This window comes from Meles meles, chromosome 9 (genome assembly GCF_922984935.1).
Source record: "Meles meles chromosome 9, mMelMel3.1 paternal haplotype, whole genome shotgun sequence".
NCBI lineage: Eukaryota > Metazoa > Chordata > Mammalia > Carnivora > Mustelidae > Meles > Meles meles.
Genome location: NC_060074.1, coordinates 106,006,570 through 106,029,443, shown reverse-complemented (window position 1 = coordinate 106,029,443; position 22,874 = coordinate 106,006,570). Strand labels below are relative to the sequence as shown.

General features: G+C 46.5%; 1 protein-coding gene across 2 annotated transcripts in view; it reads left to right on the top strand.

Annotated features, from left to right (window-relative positions):
* Positions 1 to 22,874, top strand: part of TFCP2L1 (transcription factor CP2 like 1) — a 63,697-nt gene that overhangs the window by 420 nt on the left and 40,403 nt on the right. The window contains exons 2-3 of one of the 2 annotated variants that reach the window (XM_046019519.1): positions 325 to 354; positions 3,614 to 3,765. In XM_046019519.1, coding sequence (XP_045875475.1) covers positions 325 to 354; positions 3,614 to 3,765 — 182 coding nt within the window. The remainder of the gene's footprint in view (positions 1 to 324; positions 355 to 3,613; positions 3,766 to 22,874) is intronic. The other variant, XM_046019520.1, reaches the window with a different exon arrangement.

Below are 22,874 nucleotides of genomic sequence, written 5' to 3'. Positions count from 1 at the left end.
GCTCGCATCGGAGGAGAGGAAACTTTCTGCCATCAGTCCGGTGTCCGTCGCGGGGAGGTCTAGCTCCTGCTCTTTGCCCCTCTCTGCCCCCGTCCCTCTCCGAGCCGCACGCCCTCTCCGGTGTCCTTGGGCGGGCCGAGGGGGGCGAGTGAGTGGCGAGGGCCGACCTTGCGCGTCAGCTACGCGGGCCGCCGGGTGGGGGCTCGGAGGGACCGGGGCTCGGAGGGACAGCGTGCCCCCTCTCTCCAGGTGGTCTTGGATACGTGTATTGGCCTGGGGCCCGCACCTTTATTGCCCTTGATGGAAATCTTTCTTCTTCTGCAGGGACTTGACTAGTGCTCTTCAAAGGGAAAAGTAAGTCCTGCTTGTTTTTCAAAGTTTTGTCGTATCCCCTTTAAGGAAGTCGGAGCCCCGTTAGCTTCAGTTCCTGGAGGATTGTTTTTCCCTGTTCTGCAGCTGGCTGGGCACTAATGGGCAGTCATTTCATTTACTGAACTCGCCTGAACCAGCTTTAGCCTGTCTTTATTTCCATCCTAGTCACAGTTTAGGAAATGTGCCTCATTTAACCCAAAGGGCATTTGGTATGGACTCAGAAAGTCAATCGTGAGGTGGAAGGAATCACTGGTGCCGATAGCCCCGAAGTGAGAGCCGTTCTGAGTGCCCCCCGCCTTTTCCTTTCCAAGAAGTCCCCACTCAGATTTGGCAGTCCGCGTTATTTGGAAATCCTGGCTTCTGATAAGTACTGTGTTCCCTAGTCCACTCTGAAGACGTCCTCCTTCCAGAAGCAGAGAAGTGATGGGGTTTACTTGAGGTGTCCTCTCCTTTTTATTCGTGGGCCTGAGTAATAGGTGGCATGAGTCTCAGTCTTAACGAAGGAATGACGGCCTTCCCTGCAGACGTGGAAGTGTCAACCAGAGGGACGCTGCCCTGGGGGATGTCAGAACTTCAAGGGGCGGAAGTTAGTCCCTGCAGAAAATTGTGTCCGTTCGCCAGCATGAAATGCTACAGTGGGGTCCGTTTTTATTGTACTGTGTGATGGTTTATGGTTGTGGTTTTGCCTAAATTTTAGTTTCTGGCCATTAAATATGTTGCCATATCTTAAAAAATGATTTTGAAGGTGACCTTGAGTGGAATGTGAGTGTATTTAAAACTTCCTGGATACTTAAAAAGTCATCCCATTAGGGAATAGTTCTCCCCTTGTATGGGAGGTGCTTCTGCTTCTGAAATGGAAATTGGTCTGTGGAATTCCTTAGATACCTTTTTAGGATTTTGGTATTGTTTCAGGGTTTGGGAGGTGGGTGGCAATTGGGGTGAAAGGTGCCAGAAAGCCATACTAGTTTGGGGGGTCATTTAGGGACCATGGATAAGGAAACATTTGGTCCATACTGTTTAAAAAAAATTATTCCTTGTCTTGGAAACTGGGGTTTTCATCCTTTTAGAGGCTGACCTTAGTGAAGGCCGAAGTGAGGGTCAGTATTCACTGGTTCCCCCAACTCTAGAGTGAGAGTCGTTGTCCTTTACCTTGGTTTATATATTTTATTTTTGGTCATCTCCTTACCCTGAAACCTCTGCAAGTTGTCTCCCCTTACCCACATAGTGGCCTTTACTCCTTTCTTACCTTTTTCTGTTTGATGTTCTTGTGACTTTTATTCTTTGGCAAATAAGGATGCCAGGCTTGAAAGAAATTACTGTTAAGTGATGGTTGCTACCACCCCTACTTTTCTTTCTCTCTTTTCTTTTTTCTTGCGTTTTACCTTCCTTCTTTTTTTTTTTTTTTTTTTTTTTTAATTTAAAGGCAGCAGCCCATGGCATATTAACTTAACACGGTCTGGGCAAACATGAAATTATGCAACCCCCAGGTGAGCAGGCCTGCCTGCATCTCCCGTGTTCCTAGATAACCACTTGGGCTGGGAGTGTGCACCAGTTTGGCAAAAGGAAGGGGCAGTGTGAGGGGAGCCGAGATGGCACTGCTCCTGTCCTTGGGCCGGGGATGGTGGCAGGGGTGGGCCCCCACACAGAGTTTCCAGGTGTGCTCCAAGCCAGAGTTGCACTTCTGAGAATTGTTTGGGATTGCTGGGGTGTGTGCGGGGTTTGTGTTTTAGAGACTACTGGTTTATTGTGTTGTAAGAGGAACAGACTGTACCGGTGACTCCTGTTTATATAGTGCATCGGGGTCGGGGTCGGTGAATCTGATTCATAACCAGGGACACACAGGGAGGAGGGTTATCAAGATAAGGGGACCAGGACTTTGGGGCATCTGTTTCTACACTGCTTGTAATTTAAAGGTCTTAAATAAAAGCCTTTCCTGCTCACAGGTCATTCCTGTTCTCAGAAATTTCTTTAAAAATTTTTTTTATTTTTATTTTTAAAGTTTTTTTAATTTATTTACTTGACAGACAGATCACAAATAGGAAGAGAGGCAGGCAGAGAGAGAGGAGGAAGCAGGCTCCCCGCTGAGCAGAGAGCAAGATGCGGGCCTGATCCCAGGACCCTGAGATCATGACCTGAGCCAAAGGCAGAGGCTTTAGCCCACTGAGCCACCCAGGCGCCCCAGGAATTTCTTCTTCCCTTGCAAGGGCATTTAAAAAGTACATCTAGGGGCGCCTGGGTGGCTCAGTGGGATAAGCCGCTGCCTTTGGATCAGGTCATGATCTCAGGGTCCTGGGATCGAGTTCCACATCAGGCTCTCTGCTCAGCAGGGAGCCTGCTTCCCTCTCTCTCTGCCTGCCTCTCTGCCTGCCTCTCTGCCTACTTGTGATCTCTCTCTCTGTGTCAAATAAATAAATAAAAATCTTAAAAAAAAAATAAAAAAAAAAAAGTACATCTAGAGACAACTCCTAGGCTGGTGTGAGGCTGATTTTTTGGGGGGGGGGGCTATGGCGGAGAGTATTCAGAGGTGGAGTAAAAGTATCTCTGAGCATCTTGATACTTTGCATGTGAATAAGAAAACAATTAAATCCGAGGTCTTTACACCTCGTTTTGCATTTAGGAGATGCTAGTATGACCATTAAAATCAGGATTATGGGCTAACTCTACCCCCCTTTTTTTTGAAGATTGTGGGTGGTGGGCTGTCACAGCCGGTGAGCAAAATGCATTTGCATAGTTTACAGAGCCCTGAGGACAAGATTGAATTGGTCTGAGAAGCCGCCAAGGAGTAGAAGAGTTTACTTAAAAAAATGAAATCTTCTGTTCAGATTCTTAGGCTGAGAGCAGGACTACATAATGAGCAGTCTCTCGTGGGTGGAAACCATGTGGCATTTCAGGTTCGCTCATTGCTGCCAGGCCCCTCGTCACAGAGATTTCTGTAATTTGTAGATATCAGATAACTGCATTTTTGCCTCCTTGATATGATCCAGTAAATCTCTGGAGGGCCGTTGAGTGAAAAACAGAATCCTCATGGGATGGGTAGACGCGGTTTGAAAGGAAAGTCCTGGTTCTGGGGGGTACTGGTGTTGGGTGAGGTCTGGGATGGTCCCCAAGCACACTGCCATGGGTTTTGGTGTGTTGCCCTCGATGCCCCGGGTCAGGACCCACTTCTCTGACTTGGCTCTCTGTCTTTGCGCCTGGGTGCCGTGGGGCTCTGCTCCTGACTGCTCCCTCCTGTGTGTTGCAGCGATGTGCTTGCTCTGCCCATCTTCAAGCAAGAGGAGCCCCAGCTGTCCCCCGAGAATGACACCCGCCTGCCGCCCCTGCAGTACGTGTTGTGCGCGGCCACGTCCCCTGCTGTGAAGCTGCACGAGGAGACTCTGACCTATCTCAACCAAGGTAGTGGCTGCCGTGCTGGGGCCACCTGCCAGCAGGAGTGGGGAGTCGACCTGGATGATACGTGGGGGGCTTCCTTACCTGATCATGGTGGGGTTGGCTGGGAAGCAGACTGCGTGTCAGAGAGATTCTGGGTCCCAGTGGGGAGACTTCCCTGAGCCTCTGCTTCCTTGTCTGAAAAGTGGACGACGTCTCAGCTGTAGAGGCCCTCAGGCCAGCCGTGGGTAATGGAGATAATAGTTCTTGCGTGGGCCCTCCACGGGGCAGAGGCTCGGTGACCAGCAGCAGTTGTTAGAATTGCTGTTGACTGTGACCGTGACCGGTGTCCTTTCCTGGATGTGGATGGAGCACCCTAGGTACAGGAGGTCTGTTCTGTCTCCCAGAGCCGCAGCGGGCAGCAGTGGGAAGGTGGACCCATCCTCAGGCAGCTCAGGGGCTGGGTTCCATGTGCACCCACGTGGAAGCCCCATGGGGCGGTGGTGACAGGACTACCCACTGTGTCCTCACACAAGGGGCACTGGCTTTTCTGTTGGAATCTCCATCCTAGCACTGCCTCACACCAGGACTTTGAGCTGCCTTTCTTTTTACTCTGTGCCTAGGTGTTTGCCTGTGTAAACTGAGAAGTGTAATTTTGTGACATTTGAAAGAATGAGCTGTTTCAATTGCCTGCTAGGATAATGGCTGTTCAGTTGGTGATTCCCTTTATCAGGACACGTGGATCAGTGTTCTAGCAGATGGCGTTTTTGTGGTTTCTGTGTGATCGTGTGGATGTGTTTATTGCACTTCCTTCCCAGGTCACTGCGTAGATGCTCTGGCATCAAGTGGCTTAATTGCCCCTGCGTTTTTAAACAGGCAGAGCAAAGGGGCAGGGGGACAGCGGCGCGCTTTGTAGGGTTGTGCTGAGTTGCCGGGAAGCTGCCGTGTAGGAGCAGTTGGTCTTCCCTGGGCTGGCGCCTTTCTGTAGGACATGGAGGCCCTCGTTGGAGAGCCCACCGGGGCTGGAAATCCAGCGGGATGGTCAGGCTTGTTCTCTGGGCCAGCGGGCTTCTGTGCGGGGAACCAGCTCTGAGGTAGCGGGTGGCTCAGCGTCCACCTGGGCATGAATCAGCCCCTCCTGTGGTAGGCATGGCCCAGCGGAGGGGCAGGTGGCTCGGTGGCCACGTGGCCAAGCCCACACCTGGTTAGCAGCGGGGCCCCTGACTCGGGCCCTGTGGGGGAGGGCCTCTGTGCCTCTGTGCGCGTCTGTGGAGCAGTGTTGGAGATTGTCTTTCTGGGTCACAGGAGGTCACATGCACCAAGTTGTGGAGCTTTGCTTTCCTCTCTGGGCCTCTGCTTTTTTGCCTAAAGGTAGTCTGAAGAGATGGGCTGATGCTCACAGATCAGTGAGCTCCGCAGGCCCCGTCCTGCGGTGCTGAGGAGTGAATGGTCTGGGGCTCCGTGGCTGGCGGGGGGCACTGAGTGTGCACCCACCTCCCACCTCCCACCTCCTGTCTCCTCTGCAAGGCTTCCCTGCCTTCCCTCCACCTCTCCTCCCTGTAATCAGCCAACCTTGGACCGTGTGTGTCAGTCCTCATGCTAGACCTTTTAAGAGTTCTCCTTTGCTCAGTATAGAAAAGTTAAAACAGGGGGAAAGAGTTGCCTTATGGTCTTGACCATCCTGTGTCCGTTTGGTGTATTATTTATTTTAGATATTTTTTAGGTTGCATTTTCCTGATTATTGAAGTAACATGCTCATTATGGTTGATTTAGACATGTGTAAGAAAGAAGATGAGAAGGGAAAAAAATTGAAATCTCTTCTGATTTCAACTGAGGACCACTGCTGACCTGATTTCCACATATATTTGTATGTACGTCTTTCCGAACTGATCTTGATCCAGACGTATGTCGTCTTTTCATTTATTAGATTTGTGAGCTTCTCTCATTTCACTCGAATGCTTGAGAACTTAAATTTTTGTAATGGGTGCAGAGTATCACATGGTGTAGGTCTCTGTGGCTTTCTCCAGCGTCATGGGAAGGACACTTAGCTTTGAGTTGTTGTCTTTGTGTAAAATATTTTTTAAAAAATAATAATAAATTACCTTCGAAGTTGGATTACTGGACTGAAGGCTTTGGACACATTTTTACTAAATTGCCTTCTCAGCAGAATGCCCCGGCTCATGTGCTAGCCAGCCGGGCACATTTTATTGTCTCTTTCCCAATATTGGACATTGTGGCTTTTCATCTGGGTAGTGACACCTAAAACTTAAAGCAGCGTTTCTGTCATTGTGGTTTTCATAAACTCGCATGTGTCAACCCATGTGGTCAAATATTCTAAAATAGGTTTCTTGATCTTTTAAATTTCTCTGTCAAATAATGTTCATGTTCTTTGCCCATTTTTCAGTTGAGGTGTTTATATGTTGTTGATTGTAAGAGCACACCATGTATGAAGAGTTAGCAGCCTTTTAGTTGCTGTATACTGCAAACATTTTTCCTTGGTTGCTGGTCATTTAACCATATTTTTTCCTGTGATAACTATATTCATGCTGTAGGATCTTTGTCATGACTTTTTTTCTGTGTAAAAATTTGAAATGTCTTGTAAAATCTTTTTTTTTTTTTTTTAAGATTTTATTTATTGGACAGAGAGACAGTGAAAGTAGGAACGCAAGCAGGGGGCGTGGGAGAGGAAGAAGCAGGCTTCCTGCCGAGCAGAGAGCCCAGTGCAGGGCTTCAAACCAGGACCCTGGGATCCTGAGCTGAAGGCAGATGCTTAACGACTGAGCCACCTAGTGCCCCTAAAATCTTTCAGTCTTTTAAAAATAGGTTTTCTTCTATTCTAAGAATATGTGCCCACCTTAGAATTGCTTAGTAGTTTCCTAAGTTTCATTTCATGGTTTCTAAATTTTAACACTGAAGTGCATTTGGAATGTTTTCGTGAAACTTAATAATGAGGTATTTAGTGATACTTTGAATTATTATTACATAATAGATATATTTATATACATAAAAATATGAAAATAGAAATATTTCAGTTTTACCAGTGAGGTTTATCCTGCCACGTTACCTTTGAAATTTATGATGTGATACAAAGGTTTAACTTTGTTTATTTTTCTAAATAGTTAATCCACTAGCTATTGCCTAGTTTATCCTTTTCTCACTGGCTTAAAATGCTACTTTGGAACATGTAAAAAAGCTGTATTCTCAAGTATTAGCCCAGAAACGTGTAGAGTATTTTATCCTGTAACCCTGATACTCATTGATTCTTGCTCCATTTCACATTGAACTCTTTGTTGAGACTTGGAAATTGTTTCCCTTTTCAAGTAGAGGAGTTCCTTGCATCATTTTTCTTAGCTAATCTCAATCACACATTCTTACAAATGGATTTTATAATCAGTCTCCTTCCTATACCTTTTTTTACATTGATGAGATCATATGCTTCATGAAATTGTTTCTTGATTTCATTAAATACTAGTCTTGTAATAACATTTTCTTTTTTTTTGGTTTCAGATATTTTAAAAGTTTTTATAAGATTTCATTTATTTGAGAGAGAGGAAGGGAGAGAGAGAGAGAGGGTGTGAGCAGGGGAAAGGGGAAGGGAAAAAGGAAGAGGGAGGGGGCGGAAGGAGATGGAGAAACGGAGCCAGCCGTGGGGCTTTGTCCCAGGAGCCTGGGATCATGGGATCAGGACTTGATCTGAAGGCAGCCACTTAACCAACTGAGCCACCCAGCTGCCTCATTTTCTGTCATTATTTATTATTATTATTTTTTAAGATTTTATTTACTTGAGAGAGAGAATGAGAGAGGGGGAGAGCATGGGAAAGGGGAAGGTCAGAGGGAGAAGCAGGCTCACGAGGGACTCGATCCCCCGACTTGAGGATCATGACCCGAGCTGAAGGCAGTCACCCAACCAACTGAGCCACCCAGGCACCCCTTTTCTGTCTTTATTAAAACTGCTTTACCGACATTTTAAATGTCTGCATATTAGTTTGGTATTTCTCTTTGTTATTTAGGAGAGTGTAGTGGCAGTGACTGCTGGAAGAAAATACCTAATGTAATTACTTTAATGTCTGTCTCCCATAATAGAGTGGAGACTCTGTGAGCCCAGAGCCCTGTCAGTCTTTTTTTAAACATTGTATCCCCAGCATTAAGCTTGGTGCTTTGACACTGAAGTAGGTGCTCTATAGATACTCAGAAGATTAGACAGTAGGCGTGACTTACTTTATTTCCATTTTATTTTTTTCCTCTCCTCCCTTTTTGCTATTATTTGCAATGCTGAACTGAGTATCTTTTTCAATAGATCTTATTTAAAGTACCTCTGCTTCTGTGTCATACGACAAATGGTCATTGATTCAGTTGGAAACAATAGTTCTATCACATCTGTCAAAATCTTTTTGGTTAATTGAAGAGTTAGCTGTTAATATATTTGATTTTTATTGCATTGGCTCTATGATGTCTATTACCTTATTTCTTTGAGGCCCTGCCGTATCTTCTTCCTTGTAATGGTGTTTTTAAAGTTCTCTGAAAACATGAGGGGATGTTCTGTGAGACCTTGAAACCGTCGGATGTTCACTTCTCGGTGCAGTCAGGTCAGTGTGTCATCTCATCAAGTCCAGTGGCTAACTTTATACGTGGTGAAAACAATGTGTAAAAAGCAGTATGCTCTCTTCTTCCGCACATAGAGGCCTAAGGAATGGGTGGCCCGCTGTTGGCGTGGAGGTCTGCAACGTCCCAGAGCCACCTTTTTGTCATTGGCCAGATCTCTCCTGAGAGCTGGAGCCAGAAGGGCTAGACGTGTGCGGTGGGGGAGGAGTCAGGGAGAAGAGAGAAAAGAGAACCCCAGGCAATCTGTGTGGCGAATTCTGGCTTGGAGATAAGGAACAGCTTCGTAAGAATGGCTTGGTACGGGGGAAGCTTTTGGTATCTCCTTCCAAAGAACTCTTGGATCTTAAATATAGTCATGGATTCCCTTTTTTTTTTTTCTAAAGATTTTATTTATTTATTTGACAGAGAGAGCAATCACAAGTAGGCAGAGAGGCGGGCAGAGAGGGGGGAAACAGGCTCCCCGCAGAGCCGAGAGCCCGATGTGGGGCTCAATCCCGGTAACCTGGGATCATGACTTGAGCTGAAGGCAGAGGCTTTAACCCATTGAGCCACCCAGGCGCCCCTAGTCCTGGATTCTTACAGAAATCTTACTTTCATTCATTCATGGAATGAAACTTCTGTCCTTTGGAAGGAGAGGATGGTTTAGTGAGAAGAAAAGCCACAAGCAAAAGCAAGAATGCAGTGTGTGTGTGTGTGTGTGTGTGTGTGCGTGTGCGTGCGCGTGGAGGGGGGATGGGAAATGGGGACACAGTTAAGCATACTCTGTCCAGAGAACCCTGAGTGGTTTAGGATGGCTGAGGTTCAGGGAACGCAAAAAGTGTGAATGATGTGGCTGGAGTGGTAGACCAGATGGTTATGGGCCCCAGCTGTCTTGCTGCGCTGAGCTGTTCTGCAGCCTCCTCGGCAAGTCACTTACCCTCTCAGTGTCTTCCATTTGTCGTTTGTAAGATGGAGGAAATAAGATCTCTACAGAGTAAATGCTGCTGTGTGAGTAAAACGGGTTAATGCCTGGAGAGCACCGAAAATGGTGTCCAGCACATAGGAAGTACTCACCAGTCGGCCGTTATTAATAATAAAGTAGACCCTTGTTTTCTTTAATGTCATATATATGTATGTATGTGTGTGTGTGTGTGCATATATATGTTTTATATATGTATATATGGCATATTTGGAGTTAACAAGGATATTTTGGAAGTCAACATTTTGGAAGTTAAGGTTATCAAATTGGGACTTTGAAATTTTTTACTGTTTTTACCCTTTTCCTCATTCAAAGATTAACAACATAGGGTTGGTTCTAGAACTAAGAATTGTACCTTTTGGAACTGCAAGGTGGTAGCTCTGGGACAGTTTAAAGCCAGGAAGGCCTTCTGAATTTTCCTATTCTTCATTCACTGTACAGCAAGATAAGGGACATAACTGGGAGAAGACGTTTACTACACAGGCTGTTAAAATACTGTCTTTAACTTTGTGGATCTTCTTCTATTGATGGGAGCTGTTTCATTGAGGATTACTTTGCTTGGATCCTCAGCCGAGTAAAGCTTTGTGGGAGGACCTCAGCCTTTCCTGTGATCCTTTGTTTGGCCCTATAGAATTTATGCTTTCTGATATTCTCTGTTGAATAATTCTCTCAAAAGGTATTTTTCCCATTTTACAGATAGGCTGAGAGAGGTGAAATCTGCTTTTCTCTTCTCTGTCTTGCAATTAGGCGAGCCGAGGGAGTGGTTGAGTAGTGTGCTGTGATAACAAACCCAGTTCTGGAAGGAGAGACACTTTTTTCCCCCCTGCTGGGCAGTTCTGGGAGCGGTGCGGGTTCCCTGCTACTTCTCAGCGCCGTTCTGAGAGTGGATGAGGAAGATAACTGTGAAGGACTGGAGCGGGTAGAAAATGCCTCCTTACACAGAAAACTTTAATCAGTTGCCTTCCCCCCTCCCTCCCCACATGCCCTCCACCCACAGTGACCTGAGGGAATGGCCAGAGAGATAAGAACTCAGGGCGGGGAAGTCCTGTCTTCCTGCTCCCAGACCTGGACAGACGGCCGCTGCCTTTTTACCAGCTCCTATTCCCGGGAAGTCACTTAATCTCTAGAAGCCTCAGATTCCTCACTAGGGAATTGGGATGGTTTCACTTGTGTGTTGCCTTGAGAATCAAGTGAGTAACAAGTGACTGGCAGGTAGTAAGCACAGTTAGGTTGCCTCCTCTCCCTAGTTATATCCGTGACTTTGAATTTAAGGGCTGAGGCAAGGGTTACTTGTTACACTCTCTCCATAGCTGACGTTTTCTTTCCAGATTAATTTTTAGCCTGGAGTTTGGAAATATAAACCGAGTAAGGCAAGTGACCCTTAAATACATTACCTTTTTTTGAAAAATGCTTTTTTCCCCTTCTTTTCCTAAGTAAAAAAGTGGCACATTCTCACTATAAAACGGAATTCCAAAGGTACAGAAATTTGTACTCTAGAAAGTTTGACATAATCTCACTTCCCAGATTTTTCTTATTCCTACATTAACCCACATATGTTTAATTGTATGGGCCTGCAGGCATACGTACTTAAGAGAAATGTGTGTGCCCCCCCCTTTTCTTTCTTTTTAGTGAGATTGTGTGTGCCCACACGCATGAGTGGGGCAGGGAAGGGGCGGAAGAAGAGGGAGAAACCCAAGCAGTCTCCACGTTCAGCACGGAGCCCTGCTTCAGGTCTCAATCTCTCAACCCCGAGATCATGACCTCAGCTGAAATCAAGAATCAGATGCTTAACCAGCTGAGCCACCCAGGTGGTCCATGCCCCTTTCTTTTGTTGTTTTTTTAAACTTGTTTTTATTTTTTTTTAATTCTATTTTTATTTCTGGAGTTTCTCTTTTTAAAATATAAATTCAGTTTATTAACATATAATATATTATTGGTTTCAGAGGTAGAGTTCAGTGATTCATCAATCTTCTATAATACCCAGTGCTCATTATATCATGTGCCCTCCTTAATGTCCATCACCCAGTTAACTCATCCCCCTCTCTACCCCCTCCCCTCAAGCAACCCCTCAGTTTGCTTCCTATGATTAAGAGTCACTTGTGGGGTGCCTGTGTGGCTCAGTGGATTGGAGCCTCTGCCTTAGGCTCAGGTCATGATCCCAGGGTCCTGGGATCAAGTATTGCCTCGGGCTCTCTGCTCAGCAGGGAGCCTGCTTCCCCCTCTTTCTCTGCCTACTTGTGATCTCTGTCTGTCACATAAATAAATAAAATCTTAAAAAAAAAATGAAAAGAGTCACTTGTGGTTTGTCTCCCTCCCTGAGTTCATCTTGTTTTATTTTTTCCTCTTGTATGCTACGATCCTGTTTTGTTTCTTAAATTCCACATATGAGTGAGAACATACAATTGTCTCTCTCTGATTGACTTGTTTCACTCAGCATAATACCCTCTAGTTCCATCCACACTGTTGCAAATGGCAGGATTTCCATATTTGATGGCTGCATAGTATTCCATTATCTTTATGTCTATATATCTGTGTATATATCTCTCTCACATCTTCTTTATCCATTCATCTGTTGATGGACATCTAGGTTCTTTCCATAGTTTGGCTATGGTGGACATTGCTGCTATAAACATTCGGGTACACGTGCCCCTTTCGATCACTACATTTGTATCTTTAGGGTAAATAACCCAGTAGCACAATTGCTGGGTCATAAGGTAGCTCTATTTTCAACTTTTTGAGGAACCTCCATGCTGTTTTCCAGGGTGGCTGTACCAGTTTGCATTCCCACCAACAGTGTAGGAGGGTTCCCCTTTCTTCGAATCCTCGCCAACACCTTTGTTTCCTGACCTAAGAAATGGGGTCATACTATGTATTTTCAGCAACTTACATACTCTTCTTTTCCCTCCCCAAACCAAATACTTCATTCCATGTGGGTACCTTACAAAACTAAAAAGCAAAAGTTGATCTTTACTAGTTACATTAGGGTCCATTGTGTGAGTGTCCCGTAATTTTTTCTGTTGAGGAACATTAGGCTTGTTTCCATTTTTTTTTTCCAGAATTAACCCAGCACTCTGGTGAACTTGCATGTACACGTATATTGTGCTTAAGCAAGGGCGAGAAGATCTGCAGGATAAATATCTAGAAATGTAATTGCCAGTTCAACATTGTGATAGATCCTGCCATATTGCCCTGCAGTGAAGGTGTACTTATTCGTACTTTTACAATAAGTGTTGAGTAATTGTTTATTTCCTCCTGCCTTATCATGTAGTCCTCCTTTCTTCCACACCTGAAATATGCAGTCCTTGAAGGCAGAGACCTTGTTCACTGCTCTTCCTAGCTCAGTGCCCAGCGTATGTGACTGGTGTGAATGAATGAGGAAATGTCTGTTCTTCCATACCGTTGCCAGAACCTTCTAACTTGGAAAACCTTAAAGTGCTGGGGAAAGTTCAAGGTATTCCTGTTGTAGTTTCATTTCCTTGGTGATATTGAATATATATGTATATTTTTTTAAAGATTTTGTTTTTTATTCCGAATTTAAAGATTTTATTTGTCAGAGAGAGCTAGCACAAGCAGGCAGAGAGGCAGGTGTAGAGGCAGAGACAGAAGCCTCCCTGCTGATCACGGAGCCCGACGTGGGGCTGGATCCCAAGACCCTGGGATCATGACCTGAGCCGAAGGCAGCTGCTTGACTGACTGAGCCACCCAGGCGCCCTTGAATATAAATAATTTTTATGTTATTTGGTTATTACTGTTCTGTTTGCTTTTCATGGTGATACATCTATATTTCAGGTGAGATTTTTATCCTTGTTTATTTGTACAGGCTCTTTTCATATTTGAGGTGATGCGTTAGAAATATTTTTCCAGGGGCACCTGAATGTCTCAGGACGTTGAATGGCTGGCTGACTCTTGATTTTGGCTCAGGGTATGATCTTGGCGTCCTGGGACCTAGCCTCGGTGCCGGGCTCCACCCTCAGCAGCGAGTCTGCTGGGGAATCTCTTTCTCTTTCTCCCCTTCCCTGTGCCCCTCCCCCTGCATGCACACACAAGAGCTCTCAAATCTTTTTTTTTTTTTAAGATTTTATTCATTTATTTGAGGGAGAGAGAGGGAGAAGGGGCATGAGCAGGGGAGAGGAGAGCAGAGGCATAAGGAGAAACAGACTCCGCTCTGCTTCCGGATCCTCACACCGGGCTTAACCAGGGACCTTGAGATCATGACCTGACCTGAGCGAAGGCAGATGCTTAACCGACTGAGCCACCCAGGTGGCCCTCAAATAAACAAATCTTTAAAACAATTTTTCCCCATGTTTTCATTTACTTCATTTTTTCATCCATTTGCTTATTCTTTTATATAGTGTAGGTTTTAATAATTTTTATGGGATCAGGTTATTGGATTTTGCCTTGATTTCTTTTCGTGTGTTTTCTCATGTCCCTCATGTCCCATATGGGAAAGGGCTTCTCTACTTTAGGATTTTAATTTATTCACCTGTTTTTTTAAAAAAATGTTTTGCCCAAGTGTTTGGCACTTTGGCCTTCATGTTGGATGTAAGGAATGAAGGGGGAATCCCCCTCTGTTAATCACATTGTCCCACCTTAACTGATTGAATGTGGAACCTTCCTATAGTAGAACCTAGGCAGCTGGGAAAGAACAGGGCAGATCCTTGTGTCTGTCAAAGATACCCAGCATGTGTTGTTAAATTTAAAAAAGTCTGTCTCCTTGGTAACATCAGTTTGGATGACACTATTAATGATCCTTTCTTTGAAACTCGGTGGCAGATAAAAAGCCGGGAATTCTGGTTCTGGTTCTGGCTCTGTAGACTTCTTTTCCTAGCTCACTGAACCTGTTGTCAGCCTCGTTTTCTGTGGAAGGCCTAACACCCGCTTTGGGTGTTGTTTTGGGAATTAAATGAAATACTTGCTGCTATTTTTTTGTTTGTTTTTGCTACACAAGGTCACTTTATTTTGGGTACATAAAATTTAGAAATGTTTAATCAGCAAAGAATTTTATAAATGGTGTGGTAACACAGGTTAAAAGAAAAAAAAAAACCCCGAATAAGGAACTTTCCCAAATGTTAGTTCCTCATGATTCATCTGTGAATGACTGAACTGATAAAAATACTAATAGGTGAGCCAGCCAGGAGTGTGGTTGCTGATTGGGTTTTTGTTGTTGTTGTTTGTTTGATTTTTCAACCCACGAGCATCTTTGAAATGAATATGAGGTTAGTTGTACAGATTGCTTATCTCAGCTCTCAGCATAGAGAAAGGATTTTTAGTGTTTCAGAGGTCCCCTGCTTATGTCAGACTTGAATGGACCATTAATTAACATGTAACATTTACACAGTCTGATTCCAGAGCGTCCAGTGAACTGGGAATGATAAATTCATAAGAATTATGTTAGGCATGCCTGTGTGGTTTCAGTTAGCTCAGTGCCTGCCTTCAGCCCAGGCCAGGATCCCGGGATCCTGGGATCGAGCCCCGTGTTGGGTTCCCTCTGCCTCTCCACAGCCTCCCCCACCCTGTCTCTGTCTCTGAAATAAATTAATACAGTCTTTAAACAAAAAAAGAATGATGTTAATACCATCCGTATTCTGGAAGCACTGTATCAGAAATGAGAACAATGCAGCCTCATGTTGGGGACACGATTAAAGGACTTAGGCCTCAGTCAGAGCGAATTGAGAGTGGGAGGATGGCTCAGATGCCCTTCCATGCTTACAGGGGCTCAGAGGATGGCCCTGCGGGTCCATGCTGCCCAGCACCCTGGGTCCCACCTTCCCGGCTGACCCCTCCAGCTCCTGAGGGGGACGATGCTGGGGGCTGGCGAAATCGATTTACAATGCAGGTTTTCTTGTTTTTCCGGCATTGTGAGGCCAACAGATAAGGAGACAATTGCCATTGAAAGATAGTGTGTTTGTCCCTGCCCTCCAGAGGAGGGGGCAACCCCCATGCAGGGCTCCACCGGGAAGCACCAGGGTGGGTTGAGAGGCAGAGGGATTGAGGGGGAAACCTGGACAGAGCCTCTGTAGTGGCCAGGGGAAGGAATGGGTGAGGCTGAGCAAAGAGGCCTAGGAATGGCTCTGGAGCCTAGGGCCTGTCCCGTTGGTCCCTGGCCCTGGAGTTGTTAGGTGGGGACCAGGTGGGCTAAAGCCCTTGGAGGAGGCAGTGTGGTGTGGTGTCTTGTGGGATTGGTTGGTTTGCATATGAAAGGCACACTCGGAGGCTAGGCATTGATAATCCCAGAACTGTCTAGCCCTAGGAGGGGCAGCCTCTGGGGTCAGCGAGGCCCCAGAGGACAGAGCAAGCAAGGTTCATTTAGTAGGTGACCTTGGGCGCCGCCCTGGGCTGCCTGTGGAAGAGCGGTCGCCAAGGAGCTGCTTGGAAAAAGGTACCTCTTGGACTTGAATTCAGCCATTTGTTTTCTTCCAGGATGGAGCTTTCTCTGTCTGCACAACCACCAGCACAGTTGCTGAGCTGTTGGCGCACCGTGGACTTCTCCACGTCTCTGACCTGTCTTCCTACAGGAGCCTGACCCTTCTTGTGCACCTAGGGAAGCTTCCCTGGTTCTCAGCAGCACGTGCCCTTCCCCGTGGTTCTCTGCAGAGTGCATTTGAGGGTGTTGAGGCAGCTGGAGCTCTCCCAGGTCCTGTGTGTGTTGTTGTGCCCCCCCCCCCACCATTTCCACATGGCAGGCGGTCGCTTTGAACCGCACGCATTAGGTGCGCGGTGTTCATCATGTCCCTTGTGAAGTACTTGGGGTTTTCTCTCTCTAGACATTTTAGGGAAACGTTGTTAATAGCGTCGTTGAGTTTCTTCAAATGACCTCTGATCATCTTGGTGTCTGTTTCTGACTTTCTGCAGGAGGCCGCATTGCTGTCGTTCCTGTAATCTTCTCTAAGGAGGGGATCATCTCAGAGTGTAGCTGGCTCCCTTTATCATCCCTCTTCTGTTCTCTTTGTGTGTGGGTTTGTGGTCACTTTATTCTTTCATTTATTTTTTAAAAGATTTTATTTGTAGAGAGAGAGTGCAGGAGTGCATGAGGCTGGGTGGGGGTTGGGGGTGTGAGGGCCAGAGGGAGATGGAGAAGTGGGGGAAGGAAGACACGGGGCTCCATCCCGGGACTCCAGGATCATAACCTCAGTGGAAGGCAGATGCTCAGCTGACTGAGCCACCCAGGTGCCCCTCCCTTTTTTTTTTTTTTTTTTAAGATTTATTTTATTTGAGAGAAAGAGCTCTCAAGTGCATGGGGGTGGGGAGGACAGGGGGAGGGGAGGAGCAGAGGGAGAGAGAATCTCAGTCAGACTCCCTCCCTGAGCAGGAAGCTCCATGTGGGGCTGGATCCCTCAACCCTGAGATCATGGCCTGAGCCAAAACCAAGAGTCAGATGCTGAACCCACTGAGCCACCCAGGCGCCCCACGGTCACTTTATTCTTTCTGCTGCCCTCTTTTCTCTTCTTTAGCGTCTCCGTGGGCAAGGATGCTTTTGGCTTTCCTGAAGCTGACGGATTTCATCAGAACCGTTTATTCTTTCCATCGATGTTCAGCGTTCTTTGGAGATGTCTTTAAGGTGTTTTTGGCCTCAGTCAATTGGGACTGGAAGGGTGTTGATGTCTCTGTGAGTGACCATGTCTGTCCTTCCAGGCGAGCCGTCATTACTCCATGGGATGAAATTCTGGGGGACTCGCTTTTCTGCTCTCAGGGAGGTCTGCCCTGTTCCCCAGTGAAGAGGTGCACCTGTCCGTATCTTTGCCATGTGCTTCTAGGCAGGAGGACTTCCCACCCACTGCAGGGAGGGCCTGGAAGGCTTCCGTAATACAGTTCATCTGCTCACCGACTTGACAAATTCTTTCGCTTGGGCAGAAAATCTTCGGGCTAGCTTGTTTCCTGCAGTGTACCTTGCTTGGCTTTTGGGTGTAAAATCAAAGTAGCACATAACCACAATTTCCAGGGGGCACCCAAACAGATTTGATCCTTGTGCCCATAATTCAGACTAGCTCACCAGAGCACTGCCCAGCTGCCATGTGGCCAGCGGCAGTGACACTTCTGTGGGCACCGGTGGACTCTCCCTGGCCCCAGAGGCACTGCGGTCTGCCTCCAGGCTATAGCTGCCAGCCAGGGCCCTGAGTGTCCTACCCCTAGAGCAAACAAGTGCTTGGCAGTGGGAACAGACCATCCGTGAGGCTGAGGGATGGGTACCAGGGTTAATGGACTTTGCTCTGGCCAACGCACAGGTGGAAAAGGTTAGGGTTTGTATGGTACGCTGTAGGAAGGTAATCATACTGAAATGCCAGGCACATCCCTGGGTCTCAGTAAATGTTAATACCCGCCGCTGCTCCCGCCGCTGCTAAGTTTGACTGTTCCTCCCCATGGCTGTTCAGAGGGGAGGAGAGCAGGAAGGTAGGCCAGGTAGGAAGACCCACTTCGTTCTTTGGAAAATGGCCCCTGAGTCAGGTTTTGGAGGCCACTGAACCATGGTTAGAATTACGACTTAGAAGAGTGTGTGCAGATTCTCTGCTCTGAATGAAGGTGTTTTGCATTTGTCTGGTTTTAAAGGAGCCCCCCCCCACCCAAGTAGCTACTATGATTGTTCGAACCCCTTTATTTCACAAGAGAAAGGAGGAGGCCCAAGTAAAGATGAAGTGTTTCTGCCCATCATCCTGCTAGGACAGGGCCAGGTGTGAGCCCTGACCTCTCAGCTGCCAAGCCCTGGGCTTGGCAGTTTCAGAGTCTGTAGAGGTCACTGGGAGATGGAAAAATGGTCCTTGCTCTTCCTTAGAAACTGGTGTTCCTACCTCATATTTCTCAGGGCTCTGTGTCCCTCCAACAGGTCCCTGTGGGATACTCCTCTTGCAAAACTCTCTAGCAAAGAGATGCATTGCTTGGGTGGGTTGGTGTTATCTTGGTTGAAGGCCAGAGGTGGCCAGCTGGCCTTTCTTCCTACCTTCTGCTTTTACTCATGGGTACCTTGAGGGGCACCTTATCCAACCCCCTCTTATTGATGGGGAAACTGAGGTCTGGAGGGAGAAATCAACTTGTCAGCATGTATAGTGTGCCCTTGACATTATCTTCAAGTGCAATCCTGTCTTCTCTCGGGAGTAGCTGAAGGGTGGTATTTGGTCCTTGGGCCATCAATCTCAGAGGCTCTTGGAGTTCATGGTTCCTACTGTGACAGAAATGGCTTTTCACTAAGTACTCCAAAGATTGATGCTTAGGTGTGCAAGGGTTTGTTTGCCACTGTGTTGAGGGCACTGCTACTCTCCAACTCCTTTCCAGAAACGGGACTGAATCTTGCAAGGCACATGTGAGTCCTGCCCGACTCTTGGCTTGTAGCTTGAGAACCTCACCTGTGCTCAGCTGAGTGCTCTCTGCTCAAGCAGACTTGGGAGGTTGTTAATCTTTTCTGCCACTCTAGCCAGTGTTCATGCCCCAGAAGCTTCCGTGTAGCTGGTTAGAAGACCCTGTGAGTCTTAAATGGGAAGGACTGCACATGCTCTCAGAATTCACAGAGGTGGGCAAAGAGTTGATTTCTAAAGGAATTAGGGTTGAGAGGCCAAAGATCTCATCTCTGCCTTGCTACTGAAAATGTGCTCCATGAACCAGCATCATCTGAAAGCTTGTTACAAATAAAGAATCTTGGCATGCCTGGGTGGCTCAGTTGGTTAAGTGTCTGCCTTGGGCTCAGGTCATGATCCCAGGGACCTGGGATTGAGTCTCACATCAGGCTCCTTGCTCAGTGGTGAGCATGCTTCTCCCTCTGCCTGCTGCTCCCCCTGCTTGTGCTCGCTCGCTCTCATAAAGATCTTAAAAAAAAAAACAACACAAAAAAACAGAAAGAATTTTGGGTCTACTGCAGGAAAACTGAATTAGAACCTGCATATTAATACGTTAATGGATGATTTAGGACACATATTAAAGTTTAAAAAGTGCTGATCTAGCCTAATCTCCCCCTATGTTATAGGTGAGTAAACTGAGGCCCAGAGAGGCTGTGTGACTTGCCCCAGGTCACAGAGTGGTACTTCAATCTGGTCTCTGTTTTTACAGTTTTATTGGGATGCAATTCACATACCATATAATCCACCCTTTTAAAGTACACAGTCCTTGGCTTTAACTATATTCAACTACACATATGACACCACCACCACCACCACTAATTTAAGAACACTTTGTCCCTCTTAAAAGAAGCTCTGTACCTATTAGCAAGCAGTTGGTCTTCCTTATCGCCCTCCTCCCGTCCCCCAGCCAGAGGCAGCCACTCTCTGCTTTCTAAGAAGTTGCCTGTTGTGAATACTTCATATAAATGGCATTGTACAAATGGCGGTCTTTTGTGACTGACTTCCTCCACTTAGCATAATTTTTTTTTTTTTAAGGATTTGATATTTAAGTCATCTCTGCATAGACCCAGCGTGGGGCTGGAACTCAATGACCCTGAAATTAAGAGTCGCACACTCCAGCACCTGAGCCAGCCAGGCACCCCTAGCATAATGTTTTCAAGGGCCATCCATGCTGTAGCTTGAATCAGAACTGCATTCTTTTTCATTGCTGAATAATACTCCGTGGTATGGGCACACCTGATATTAATCATCCTTCTTTGGCGAGTGGGTGTTTGGGTTGTTTCCGCCTCTTGGCCTGTTATGAACAGTCTGCTGTGAATATTCACGTGCAAGTGTTTGCGTAGACCTGTATTTCCATTTCCCTTGTGAATATATCTAGGAGCGGAATTGCTGGGTCCTATAGGGATTCCGTTTAACTTTTGGAGGAACGGCCAGACCATTTTCCAGAGCAGTTGTCCCCCGTTGTGTTGCTAGGAGCACGTAGGTTTGGTTTCTCCCCATCCGGCACTTGTTATTGGCCATCTCTTGGACGGTGTAAGGTCTCTTCTGGTGGCCACTGTTGGCTGTCTGCCGGCATCACACAGAGCAGGGAACCTCAAGGCATGGCCACAGCCAGGCCACAGGAGCAAGCTAAAGCTAGAGGCTTGAATACCGTGAGAATTCTCTGACTCTCTTGGCTGTTGTTCTCTGGGGATCTGCCTTATTTCTCTGTGCCTCCCAGCTTCCTTGCTTCCATAGCCAGAGGGCAGACGGTAAGACCACCAGGAGCTTCTGAGAATATAAATCCTCAGCCTAGCCACCCAGAGGGGCCAGTGCTATCATTTCCCTGTCTCCAGTTTGGCATTCCCAGGGAAGGAACGGTTGGCCTGGCCAGGTCTCATGCTCACCTGGCTGGGATGTGTGGCCCGAGAGCTGGCCCCTGGGTAAGTATGGCTGCTCCCACCTCTCCCTTTCTCCACCCTGTAAGCAGAGGCTGAAGTGGAACAGTTGGTTCCTGGAGCTCAGTCCTAGGTGCAGACTCTTCTGGAAGGCCTGGGTGGGTAAGTGGAGAGAAGAGGCCCAGGTTGTCTTGGGGCTGCATGAACAGGGACTGCAAAGTCCTTCATCTCACCAGAGGCTGAGACACAATGGGGCTGCTCAGGGCCAGGTGTCAGGGGGTCGGAATATGAATGACCAGGAAGTCTGGCTCCTGCCTCCAAAATCTTGGCCAATAAAGGGCAGGTGAACACCTCAGCCCAGGATGTGGTGCAGGGCAGGGCTCAGAGGGAGGTGCCCGAGTGAGTCACAGGTCTGACCTTATCTTAAGAGATTGGGATTTCTACTCTTTTCTGTCCTTTGTTCTAGTAATTTACGTTCAAATCCTTAGCACCTGAGCAGGAGGGTGCCTGTTTCTCTACATCTATGTCTGGGCTCTGGGTTGTCAACCTTTCAAACCATTCTACTATGCACATAGGAAGTAAGTTCCTTACTTTATTTTTTATTTTTGTGTTTTTCTAAGTAGGCTCCATGGGCATGGAACCCAACACGGAGTTTGACCTTGGGATCCTGAGGTGAAGACCTGAGCTGAGACCAAGAGTTGGATGCTTAACCAGCTGAGCCAACTAGGCACCCCAAGCTCCTTATTTTAATTTGCATTTACTTAATTTCTAATAAGTATTATGGGTGTGACTGAACATCTTTTTACATGTTTATAAGCCTTTACATTTCTTTTACAAAAAACGGGCCATTTATATCCATTGCTCATTTTTCTGTTGTTCTTTTGCTTATTAATCTGCAAGAACCATTATATTATCTTGAACCGTATGCAGTTACCATTTAATTTACCTTACCGTCACATTTACTAGTTAACTCGACCTGGGTTGACAGTTTGCATTTAAATAGTGCTCATGATAGTAGATTCAGGATTCAGTTCAGCAGTGTAGCTGGATACAAGCTCAACATACAAATTAGTGAATTTCCTGTGAACCAGCAATAACCAAATAGGAAATAAAATAGGAAAGAGAGATACTATGCGCAGTACTGAGAGCGTATCAGGCAGTTTTTAGAAAACGCTTAGCAAATGTCCCAGGGCCCAGAGGCCCCTGGTTTAGAATCAGCCAGCAGTGCTTACGAGCAGGACCATCCCTGGTCTCACCTAGGTCTGCTGTCCACAGTTCGGGGGAACTCGGGCATCCAGAGCATTTTGGGGAGGGAGAAGAGAATAATTTTATACTTAAAGTGTCAACAGGGATTAAGAGGTACAAAGTGTCAAACAGTACCAAGAGTCTTAGGTACCCTTTGTCCAGCTTCCCGTAATAATATCATATACAAAAATGGTCGTGCTTGAAACCAGGTACTTACCTTGGTGGGATACAGTCTTGCACTTTACCAGTGTCTCGAGTGCTGTCCCTTTTCTGCTCAGGATCCAAGTCAGGATCTCACATGACATTTAAAAAAATACTTACTTACTTGAGGGAGAGTGGGGCGTGGTGAGGGAGGGGGAGAGAAGCAGACTCTCTGCTGAGCACGAGCCCCAGTATTACTGCCCGGATCTCATGACCCCGAGATCACCACCTGAGCTGAGTGAAGAGTCGGACACTTAAACGACTGATCCCCCAGCCACCCCTCATGTGGCATTTTGTTGTCCTGTCCCTCTAGTCCCCTGTAATCCGTGACAGTCCCTTAGTCTTCCCTTGTCTTCCGTGACCTTCATGCTTAAAAAGTGCTTACTGGTGCATTTGCTGCTTAGTTATTTGCTAGAATGCCCTCAATTTTGGTTTGTCTGATGTTTTTAAATAGTGAGATTGAGGTTTGTGTTTTGGGGAAGGATGCTGCAGAACTGGCGTTGTGCCCTGGCTGGTGTGTGGTTACAGGGGCTCGTGATGCTGGTCTGTCTCCTGGCCGGTGGTGCTAACCTTGATGACTTAAGGGGGGCTGCCAGGTTTCTTTGCCGCAAGTTGGTATTTTCCCCCTTGTAATCAATAAATATCTTGGGGTGGGGGGAATAATTGGAGACTATGCTGATGTCTTGATTATCCTCAAACCTGTGCCCACTGTTGGGGCACCCAGTAATTGGTCATTTTGGCATCAGTTTTTAATGTAGCATTTGCTTAGTGGTCATTTTCTGTTGATGTCCCTCTTTCTGCATCCCTTTCCTACCATATAGAACGCTCCTATAAGATGGAGCTTTTTCTTCTTTACCATTAATTTATACATTCACTTATTTATTACATCAGTATGGACTTGTGAATATTTACTTTATTTCCTGTGTTAAA